The following is an 11798-nucleotide window of genomic DNA, read 5'->3' as shown; positions in this document are numbered from 1 at the left end:
TGACCAATAAGTAATTAATAATCACATTACTCTGAGTGTGAAGTCCTTCCAGTGGCTCACCATTGTCAAGGGTACAAATTCCAAATTTCTCAGCAGGACTTATAACCTAACCCTTTTGAGTTTCATTTCTGCCACCTATCCCAGCCACATTGCCCAGCCCAAAGTCAATTTTAGCATGCTCTCTGGAGTCTCAGGGACCCTGTGCCAACTGCATCAGGAACTATTTTCTTTTCTTTTTCTTGCATTCAACAAAGAGTGAGGGCCAGATAACTGGTAGGTGCTGGGATAAAATGGTGAGCAAAACATGACCTAGTCCATGCACTTTCTGCGCTAGACAATAATTACAATAATCCAATAATTACACAAGTAATTCTAAATTAAATTAAATTAAAAATAGAATTGCAAACGATATCAGAGGTGCTAATGGAAAGTACCTAGTAAGGATAAGAGCCTATACCGGGGTTTTGATGTAGCGAAGCCTGAGAAAGTGAAGATAGAATTGATTCACAGAGGGAGGAAAGTGTTCCTATGGAGGGGTAAAACTTGGCACACTGTGGGGGAACTAGAGAAATATACACTTTCTCTAAAATACTTAGGCCAGGGTTGAGGGTTACTGGGGGAAGTGGAGATGAAAAGGAACAGAGGAAAAACCAAACCAAAACAAAAAAAAGCTCTTGGTTGATTTGTCCCATAGCAGCCGCCGTCCTATCTCAAGAAGTCCCGACCTCGTCGCACTGATTATTGGGAGTTGTAGTCTTGACCTTAGCGAGCAGTCATGGCGGCCTCCGTTGCGGGGGCCTGCGGGGCCGCAAGGGACCTGTCTCGAAGTTTTCGAGCCGCCAGGGCGCTGCTTCCTGCGCTAGCCTCCGTCACCTGGCGTAAGTGGAGCGGGGCTTGCACACCGGAGGGAAGAGGGAGCTCGGGGCAAGGCTCGAGGGAGGCAAGCCTAGAAGTCAGGAGCAACCTTCGTGGGACCGCGAGTTGGGGAGATTGCAGGGCTCAGCGGGAGTTCTGGGCGAGTTCTGTTGACCTCTGTCGCCCGCTACTGCAGGGGCCCGCGTGGGGCCGAGCCGACAGCAGAGCACCGGACCTTCGGAGCCGGGCGCGTTCAAGCCGCCGCCGAAACCGGTCATTGTGGACAAGCGCGGTCCCCCTCGTCAGGAAAGGAGGTGAGGCCCAGGTCGGCGCGCGGTTCCCGCTTTTTGGGTCTGTGCGCTTGCGAACCTGCCTTTACTTTGGAGATCTCGCCTTTAAAGCAGAGGTGGAACCCCCACTGCACGAGCTTGTGTGCAGGATTCATGAGCTCGTGTGCAAAGCTCAACCACCTCAGGTTTGTCTTCCCCCCTTTTCCCCTTTTCTAGCATTGAACTTTCTCTGCAGCCTTATTAAATCAGAACTAAAAGCAAGGATTCTCCCTATTTGAAGCTCTTTGCTTCAGCATTCAGCTTGTATCAAGAATCTTCCTCTCAAGTACATAGTATTTTACTTGTTTGAGAAACTGACCATTCCTTGCCTCGGTGGAAATGGATTGGCCAGAGCTCACCCTGTTTTCCTTTCCCTACACACGTGTTTTAGTTTCCTGAAAATGCTATACAGTGATAAAATTTTCCGGTAATTGGGGTCTTGAATTTGCTTTTAAAAACAGTGTGCTTAAGTGACTTCTGGGTGGCTCAGTCCGTTAAGCGGCGGACTCTTGAGTTCCACCCAGGTTATGATCTAAAGGTTGGTGAGATCCAGCCTAGCATCGGGTTCTGAGCTGATAGCTCAGAGCCTGCTTGGGATTCACTCTCTCCCTGTCTCTGCCTCTCCCCTGCTTGCGGCCATATTCATTTATATTCTCTCTCCCTCTCTCTCTCAAAAATAAATAAACGTAAAAAAAACAACAACAAATAAAACCCAGTGTGTTTAAAAGCCTGGTTCACTTAAATGAATGGTGGCAACTTTGGAGGTATCTGTAAGTTTAGGTAACCTAGTTGTATAACAACCTTATTAAAAAGCCAATTTTAGCAGGAAAAAGTTGGTGTGATTTGGCTATTCCTTGTTGGTTGGATTATCTCCGCATGCCTATGTGTGTGTGTTTAACATTGCAAATATCCTGTTCTAAGTTGAACATTGAATTTATGGAAGGTAGAGATTCAGAAAACATTTCCTTACACAACTTTTTTTTTTTTTTTTAAGTTGAGAAAGGAATATCTCTCTTAAATGGCAACAGTTATTATAATTCAGTTAAATGGGAATGTAAATTGTATAATTACTTTGGGAAACAGTTGAACAAAATTTAGTAATTTTGAGGTTGTGTATACCTTTCCACCCAGTCGGTACAAAACTTAAAGTAATATGTACAAGGAAATATGTACAGAAATGAATACAAAAGGTATTTATAACAAACAAAAATGTGGAAGTAGCCTCGATATCCATCAGTAGGTGAATAGGCAAATGCATTTATATAATGGAGTATTATATGGCAGTGAAAAATAAATGAACTGGAGCTGACATGGATAAACTTCATAAATATGTGTGGAGAAAAAACAACCTGCAGAAAAATTGATATAGTATGATAGCATTTTTTATATTGCTCAGACATGCAAATGTAAAGTATAAAATGCATATGTACATTTTACATACATACATGCATATGTAAAGTATAAAATGCATATGTACATTTTACATACATACATGCATATGTAAAGTATAAAATGTACAAGGGAAATTCTCCACAGAGAAATCAGACCTATGGCTTTCCCAATAGCCATACAAGCTGACATTACATACCTCCTGATGTGATAGGATAAGATGATCACCTCTATAATATTTTTACCCAAAATGTTTAACCTTGGTCTAGGCATGTGGAAACAATAAACATTTCCAGAATCCAGGGATGGTGTATAAGACAGTAGGTTTTTTGACTCTTCAGAAAAGTCAGTGTTATAAAAATACAAAAATGGGGAATAGTAGCAGTTTAAGAAACTAAAGCGAGTAATACCCAGATATAATGTGTGAAGCTTGATGGTAGCTTGGATTGGGCAACAAAAGGCCTTTTCCAGGACAATTAGATACTGTTAGTTCAGATATGTTTAAATACAAACTACATATTAGATTTTGTTGTTGAATTATTGCAGAAGTTCTTAGGTGTCATAAAGGTATTGTGATAAATGTAGCAGAAAGTCCCTATTCTTAGAAGCTTTCTAAAGTATTCTGAGATGAAATACCTTGCTATTTGACATTTCAAATAGTTCAGGAAAAAAATTATATGTATATATAAAGCAAATATGTCAAAATGTTGGCAGTTGATGAAACGAGATGGTGTGTATATGGGTATTCATTGTATTACTATTTCAACTTTTTGGTGGGCTTGAAAAGTTTCAAAGTAGGAAATGAGTGTTGGGGATCATCATCAAAAAGACATGACTGCTGATTGACCCATGGGCTGAACCCCGGCTCCTCACCCCTTCCCTTGTCCTTGGAATGTGGGTTCTGCTTGCCTTTTCTGCTCCTAGAGGCTGCTCCAAAGACATAGCCTCGAGATGATGGTGTGGTATTGAAAATACCTACATAGTGTATGTGACTGAGACCACTTAGGGCCTCTTTGTAAATTTTTTTTTAATTATTTCATTTTATTTTTTTTAAATTTACATCCAAATTAGCATATAGCGCAACAATGATTTCAGGAGTAGATTCCTTAATTCCCCTTACCCATTTAGCCCATCCCCCCTCCCACAACCCCTCCAGTAACCCTCTGTTTGTTCTCCATATTTAAGAGTCTCTTAGTTTTGTCCCCCTCCCTGTTTTTATATTATTTTTGCTTCCCTTCCCTTATGTTCATGTGTTTTCTATCCTAAAGTCCTCATATGAGTGAAGTCATGATATTTGTCTTTCTCTGACTGATTTCGCTTAGCATAATACCCTCTAGTTCATTCCACATAGTTGCAAATGGTAAGATTTCATTCTTTTTGATGCAGGGTAATACTCCATTGTGTATATATATATATATACCACATCTTCTTTATCCATTTATCAATCGATGGACATTTGGGCTATTATTGACAGTGCTGTTATAAACATGGGGGTGCATGTGTCCCTTCGAAACAGCACACCTGTATCCCGTGAATAAATGCCTGGTAGTGCAATTGCTGGGTCGTAGGGTGGTTCTATTTTTAACTATTTGAAGGAACCTCCATACTGTTTTCCAGAGTAGTTGCACCAGTTTGCATTCCTGCCAGCAGTGCAAAAGAGATCCTCTTTCTCCGCATTGTCACCAACATCTGTTGTTGCCTGAGTTGTTAATGTTAGCCAAATTTGTATTTCCCTGATGATGAGTGAGGTTGAGCATTTTTTCATGTGTTTCTTGGCCATCTGGATGTCTTCTTTGGAGAACTGTCTCTTCATGTCTTTTGCCCATTTCTTTACTGGATTATTTGTTTTTTGGGTGTTGAGTTTGATAAGTTCTTTACAGATTTTGGATACTAACCCTTTATCTTATATGTCGTTTGCAAATATCTTCTCCCATTCTGTCAGTTGCCTTTTAGTTTTGTTGATTGTTTCCTTCACTGTGCAGAAGCTTTTTATTTTGATGAGGTCCCAATAGTTCATTTTTGCTTTTGTTTCCCTTGCCTCCAGAGACATGTTAAGAAGTTGCTGCAGGAGAGGTCAAAGAGGTTTTTGTCTGCTTTCTCCTCTAGGATTTTGATGGCTTCCTGTCTTACATTTAGGTCTTTCATCCATTTTGAGTTTATTTTTGTGTATGATGTAAGAAAGTGGTCCAGGTTCATTCTTCTGCATGTCGCTGTCCAGTTTTCCCAGCACCATTTGCTGAAGAGACTGTCTTTATTCTGTTGGATATTCTTTCCTGGTTTGTCAAAGATTAGGTGGCCATACGTTTGTGGGTCCATTTCTGGGTTCTCTATTCTGTTCCATTGATCTGAGTGTCTGTTTTTGTGCCACTCTTTGTAAATTTTTAAGATTTGGTGTCTTGCTGCCACCCAGGACAAGCCTGTATGTGAATTCCCTTTGCTGTTACTAAAACTGTAACCTACCCACCCTGAGTGGCCTGCCTCTTTCTTCAGTATCTCCTTGTCCTTAGAGTATGGGGCCCAGTTTCAGAGTGTACCTGGGAAGCTCCTGAGAAAGGGGTGAACCAGCAAAAGGAAGAAACTTCATGGGAAGAATCATCACCAAATTTAATGAATTACCCCATAGTAATTAACTGTGGGGGAGGGAAGGGTGCACTGGGGCTTCAACTGTATTGATCATTTATTTCTTAGGATGGGTGATAGGGACATGATTTTTCACTGTAATGTCATTTATGCTTTTAAAGAGGTTAGCTTAGGGGTACCTGGGTGGCTCAGTCAGTTAAATGTCTGACTCTTGATCTCAGCTCAGGTCTCGATCTCAGGGTCTCGTGAGTTCAAACCCTGCCTTGGGCTGTGTGATTGTTGTGAAGCCTATTTAAAAAGAGAGAAAAGAAGGAAAGGAAGGAGAAAGGAAGGAAGAAGTTAGAGAAGTTAAAGAGGAGAAGAGGGAGATTATTTTTAAGGTCATCGTTAATGATTTATATTTGTATTTTTCCAGACTAAATTTATTCAAAAAAAAATTTTGTTTTAGTGTTTATTTTTGAAGGAGAGAAAGATAGAGCATGAACGGGGGAGGAGCAGAGAGAGAGGGAAACACAGAAGCAGGCTCCAGGCTCTGAGCTGTCAGCACAGAGCCTGACACGGGGCTCCAACTCACAAACCGAGATCACGACCTGAGCCGAAGTTGGACACTCAACCGACTGAGCCACCCAAGTGCCCATCCAGTGTAATTTATTTTAACACGCACAACTCGATGTGAGGCTTGTGGTTTATGGCCATAGGCTTTGTTGTCTGACAGACATGCCTGTGTTTAAATCTTGACTTGATTAGTTTGTAGCTAATATAACAGTACGTTAGTTTACCTTCTGCAAGCTTCATTTTCATCTGTGAAAGGAGATGATGACAGCATGCTCGCCTAATTGTCGTGAGGATTAATTTATGCTCTCGGTGTGTCGTAAACCTTTAACAGGATGTGAGGTGAGTACTCAGGAATTGTTAGCTATTTTCTTGAGCATCGACAACAGTTTTAGAAATAAATAATCAACTTTTCTTAGGAAGAAAGAATAAAACACGTCAACATCATAATCTTTAATTTTTAAGTTTGCCTTTAATTTTTTTTTAATTTATATTCTTCACAGGTTCTTGAGTCCTGAATTTATTCCTCCAAGGGGAAGAACAAATCCTCTGAAATTTCAGATGGAAAGAAAAGATATGTTAGAGAGGAGAAAAATACTCCACATTCCAGAGTTCTACGTTGGTCAGTAAGAGCTGCACACTTTCATTATTGGTGGTGGGCGGGCTTAGTTTTTTTCACATAGGGAAGAGTGTTTTTCACAGATCTGGGTTTTGCCCAGATGAGATACTTATTCCTAATATATTAAAATATTTAGGAAGTTAGGAGGTTACCTAGAAATGCTGTTTGTGTGTTTCTGCAAGTCTTGTAAAAGTTCACTTCTCTTTTGAATTTGTAGGAAGCATACTTCGTGTTACGACAGCTGACCCATATGCCAGCGGAAAAACCAGCCGGTTTCTAGGGATCTGTATCCAGAGATCAGGAGCAGGCCTTGGAGCTACTTTTATCCTTAGGAATACTATTGAAGGACAAGGTAGCTTCCATTTCATTAGTTTAATTTTCTGGAAAATGGTATCTCAGGTTCTATTTTGTGTTCTGCATGCCGGGAGAAAACGTCTGGAACTTGAAAGTGAAAGGGATTCCGGGGCCTGACCTGGGCCCGTGGCCTAAGAATGGGATGAGACTGGAGGCTGCTGAGTAAGCAGTCAGTGCTGTGCTTTCCCTTGAGGGCTCTTTCATCACAGGACGACCACTGTCAGATTTTCCGACCTTTGCCAGCATCACAGGAGGAGACAAGTGACTATTAACAGTGTGGGGAACATTCAGTGTAGGGGGCAATAACCCATGAGAACATTAAGACAAACATAATGATGTCTGTATGAGTCACTTTTCCCTAAAATGAATGCCCCCATTTTGCTTTATATTATGATAGTCACCACAATAATCGTTGTTTGATAAGAATTAGAGGAATTTTTAAAAAGGCAAAACTTGTTTGTTATGCCTAATAAATAAGACAGAGGCCCAAGTGGCAAAATTCTAGAAACATTATGAATCGACATGGCAGAACAGTAAAATTTTCTTTTTTTCTTTTTTTAAAAAATGTGTATTTATTTTTGAGAGAGAGAGAGAGCAAGTACCTGAACAGGGGAGAGGCAGAGAGATTGGGGGACAGAGGATCTGAAGCGGGCTGTGTGCTGATAACAGAGAGCCCGATGTGGGACTCATCTTGTAATGACCTGTGGTGCCGTGCATGTCGGAGCTTAGCAGGGCTTACAAGTTGCAGAAATGTGTGCCTTCGATCAGATCATGTGTTTGGAGAAGGCTTGCAATAGAAAACCATGATCATAGGTGTGTGAGATGGACCTTGGTTTGATATTCTTTCTTTTTTAAATTTTTTTTTTTTTTTTAACGTTTATTTATTTTTGAGACAGAGACAGAGCATGAACAGGGAAGGGGCAGAGAGAGAGGGAGACACAGAATCTGAAACAGGCTCCAGGCTCTGAGCAGTCAGCACAGAGCCCGACGCGGGGCTCGAACTCACAGACCGCGAGATCATGACCTGAGCTGAAGTCGGCCGCTTAACCAACCGAGCCACCCAGGCGCCCCTGATATTCTTTCTTAAAACTGAGATATAATAGTTTCTGCCTTAGTGTTGTGGTCCGTTGTGGGTGATATTCTACATGAAGTACTGAACACTGAATACTCCAAAAATGTTCACTCCCTGTTGCCCTCCTCTAAGGTACTTTTGACTGTTACAACCTGTCTCAACCTTCCCCATCGATACTCCTTTCTTTGGTGTTTTTCCTAGTCCACTGGCTTTAAATACCATCCATATGATGAGAATTTCCAAATTAAAAAAAAGAATTTTTTTTTTTAATGTTTATTTTTGAGAGAGAGAGACAGAGCATGAGCAGGGGAGGGGCAGAGAACGGGAGACACAGATCCGAAGCAGGCTCCAGGCTCTACACTGTCAGCACACAGCTTGACGTGGGGCTTGAACCCACGAGCGTGAGATCATGACCTGAGCTGAAGTCAGACACTTAACCGACTGAGCCACCCAGGCGCCCCGAGAACTCCCAAATTTAGATCTCAAGGACTGACCCTGTCCAGGTTCCGGATTTGTACATACAACTACCTCTTTGACATTTCCGGGTGGATATCTTGTAAGCATACGACAAGCTCAGAATAAGATTGTTTTCCTTACAGTGTGTTCCTCTTGGTTTTTTCTATGTCCATAAGTGGCACCACTGCGTACGTACTTAATCAAAAATTCAGGAGCTATTTTTAATTATTCTCTTCATATATCCAGTCAGTCAAGTTTTCTTGGCTTAATCTCCAAAAAATATATTCCAGTTTTGATTGGTTCTCCGTCTCCATGGCCACCACTCGTGTCCATGCCGCCCTGCCTCCTTCCTGCTTGCAGCTATGCTGTATCCCTGGTTAACTTTCCTGGCCCACTGACTTACTGTGCTCCAGCCAAAAAGACCTTTTTCTGTTTTGTTTTGTTTTTCCCCCCAATATAGCAAGTTTGTTAAGACCCCAGGGCCTTTGCATTTGCTGTTCTTTCTGCCTTGAGTACTCTTGGCTATTTGTAGTGTCAGTCTAAATTGTGTTTTTAGAGAGGCTTTCCCTGGCTATACTATTCATATACTATTTATTCCCCAGCCACTCTGTTTATATTGACTATATGAAATTACCTTAAATTATGAATTGTAAATGAAATTTTGGTGTGTCTATTTATTGTCATCCACTAGAATATAAGCTCTATGAGAGGAGAAGGATTTGATCTATTTTGAGTTCACTATAGGCACAGTCCCTAGATCCGTACTTGGAACAGAATAGGTATATAGGAAATAATGGATTAAATCCTGGTATTAAATAGTGGATGTTGGGGCGCCTGGGTGGCGCAGTCGGTTAAGCGTCCGACTTCAGCCAGGTCACGATCTCGCGGTCCGTGAGTTCGAGCCCTGCGTCAGGCTCTGGGCTGATGGCTCGGAGCCTGGAGCCTGTTTCCGATTCTGTGTCTCCCTCTCTCTCTGCCCCTCCCCCGTTCATGCTCTGTCTCTCTCTGTCCCAAAAATAAATAAAAAAAAAAATAAAAAAAAATAAAAAAAAAAATAAATAGTGGATGTTAATGTTGTTCATACATATTTGTATTTCTCTTGGGATTATTTCAGGAAACCTCAGAATATACTCTTTCCCTTAAGTGTTTGGTGCTAACAGAGGATGTATCTTAAACTATTACTTGTAGCATCTTGAAACAGCAGTGCTGTTCCTAGCTTGCTTCATATGGAGAGCCCCAGTATGTTTTTTTTTTTTTAATGTTTTATTATTTATTTTTGAGAGAGAGAGTGTGAGTGGAGGGGAGGCAGAGAGAGAGGGAGACACAGAATCTGAAGCAGGCTCTAGGTTCTGAGCTGTCAGCACAGGGCCCGACACAGGGCTCAAACCCATGAACTGTGAGATGATGACCTGAGCCGAAGTCGGACGCTTAACCAACTAAGCCACCCAGGTGCCCTGAGCCCCAGCGTGTTTTAAAACCTAGGCCACCCTGGGGTGCCTGGGTGGCTCAGTTGTTTGAGTGTCCGACTCGTGATTTTGGCTCAGGTCATGATCCCAGGGTCATGGGACTGAGCCCTGCATTGGGCTTTGCACTGAGTGTGGAGCCTGCTTAAGATTCTCCCTCTGCCTCTCTCCCTCACTTGTGCACTTTCTCTCTCTCTAATATAAAAAAAAATTTAAAAAGGAACTGATCTGGATTAAAAAATAAATAAATAAAACTTAGGCCATCCTTAGGAGGGACTTCTAAACCAAACTTAGAACTTAAAAATGTATTAACTCTTTGCATCATTACTCCTGTTGCCCTTAATGTAGGAGATCAAGTTTTATAAGTAGTTGGGAAACAAACAAAAATGTGACAGTGAAGAATTTACTCAAATTTTCTCCAGGTTAATAGTGTCAGAAGTGAAGAGTGTGGGGATGGGCTAAATGGGTAAGAGGCATTAAGGAAGACACTTGTTGGGGTGAGCACTGGGTGTTACACATAGGGGATGAGTCACTGGAATCTACTTCTGAAATCATTATTGCACTATATGCTAACTAACTTGGATGTATATTTAAAAACTAAAAAGAAAAGGAGATGAAGAAAACGTTCTCAGGATCTAATCCCTCTTCTGATACTAGACCCTAAACAATTTTAACACTGTTATCATGGTCTCTTAAGATCTTTTTGGGCCAGACCAATAAATAAAAAAGGATTTGAAAAAAAAAAAAATAGTACCAGAAGTGAAGAGATGTGTGACTGTATTTATAGAAGACATTTTTCTTTAGACTATCATTCTAACTCAGATTTTTTTCACTTTTTAATCTACATGGACTTTAATTTATTTCTTTTTCTTTCGGTAATCTTTATCTTAAAAATTACAAATTTATGTCACATTTCCTATGTGCAAAACCCTGTGCTAGTTCCATTATAAAATAGTTTTTACTGTTGTATAAGGCGTATATAGGCGTCTGGGTTCAGATTGTAAGAATATGTTTTCTCTGTTTAGGTGTTGAGATTTGCTTTGAACTTTATAATCCTCGAATCCAAGAGATCCAAGTGGTCAAATTAGAGAAACGGCTGGACGATAGTTTGCTATACTTACGAGATGCCCTTCCTGAATATAGCACTTTTGATATGAATATGAAGCCAGTCGTACAAGAAACTAGCCACGATGTTCCTGTTAATCAGGTATGAATTGTATTTGTAGAACTGAAAGTTCTATATAGAGTAAGAAAGAGTCACCTTAATGAAAACTTTTAGAAGAATTTTGCTTGCTACTAAACAAAATTCTTTCTTTCTTTTCTTTTTTTTTTTTTTTTTAATATCATCTGTAGCTGAAAGTAAAAATGAAGCCTAAGCCCTGGTCCAAACGCTGGGAACGTCCAAAATTTAATATTAAAGGAATCAGATTTGATCTTTGTTTGACTGAAGAGCAAATGAAAGAAGCTCAGAAGTGGAGTCAGCCGTGGCTTGAGTTTGATATGATGAGGGAATATGACACTTCAAAAATTGAAGCTGCAATATGGGATGAAATTCAAGCATCGAGAAAATCCTGATTCTGAGACTCAGTTTGGTTATTTGCAGAGGATGTGCTGACTCCCAGAGGATTTACTTAAAGACCAATTTAATTTTATATATAAGGACATAGTCATCAAATCAATTAAACATTCATTAGTTTATGAGTACTGTTGCAAAAAAATAAAATTAGCATGTCAGTTTATTACTTCAGAGTCAAATCATTACCAAAATTCTTTTCATTGAGCTTGGAATCTGAACACGGAAGTGATGGGATTTCTTTCAGTTTGTGGAATAAATTATAAAAAGTGTATGATATAAAGAGTAATAATAGAGTGAGTATTGATGTACCCACCTCAGGGTTAAGAGGTGAAACATGTAGTAAGATCCAGGAAGGTTAAGAAATAGAACATTTACTAGGGTTTGAGAAGCTTCTTATGTGTCTGCAATTGCATCCTTCTCCCCTCCCAGATACAAGCACTATCCTGACTTTGTGTTAATCATTCCCTTGTGTCTCGTTTGATTTTATTGTATACATATACATTCTAAAACAACATAGGTAGTTTTGGAAAACCTGTTGGCAGATAAAAAAGGA

General features: G+C 40.4%; 1 protein-coding gene across 1 annotated transcript; it reads left to right on the top strand.

Annotated features, from left to right (window-relative positions):
• Positions 1-741: 741 nt before the first annotated feature.
• On the top strand, positions 742-11411 carry MRPL19 (mitochondrial ribosomal protein L19). Its single transcript, XM_078444642.2, has 6 exons — positions 742-878; positions 1052-1169; positions 6209-6327; positions 6542-6676; positions 10695-10876; positions 11023-11411. Exons 1-6 carry the CDS (start codon positions 776-778, stop codon positions 11242-11244), a joined length of 879 nt encoding a protein of 292 aa, XP_078300768.1. The 5' UTR covers positions 742-775; the 3' UTR covers positions 11245-11411.
• Positions 11412-11798: the final 387 nt, after the last annotated feature.

This window comes from Panthera onca, chromosome A3, assembly GCF_046562875.1.
Source record: "Panthera onca isolate mPanOnc1 chromosome A3, mPanOnc1 haplotype 2, whole genome shotgun sequence".
Taxonomy (NCBI): domain Eukaryota; kingdom Metazoa; phylum Chordata; class Mammalia; order Carnivora; family Felidae; genus Panthera; species Panthera onca.
This window is presented reverse-complemented; position numbering and strand designations above follow the sequence as displayed.

Bases quoted from the DNA above. Each gene is read 5' to 3' on its own strand.
- MRPL19 (XM_078444642.2), top strand. From the start codon at position 776: ATGGCGGCCTCCGTTGCGGGGGCCTGCGGGGCCGCAAGGGACCTGTCT. The intron at 1,170-6,208 runs GTGAGGCCCAGG...TATTCTTCACAG, and splicing joins CCCCCTCGTCAGGAAAGGAG to GTTCTTGAGTCCTGAATTTA. The intron at 6,677-10,694 runs GTAGCTTCCATT...TTCTCTGTTTAG, and splicing joins GAATACTATTGAAGGACAAG to GTGTTGAGATTTGCTTTGAA.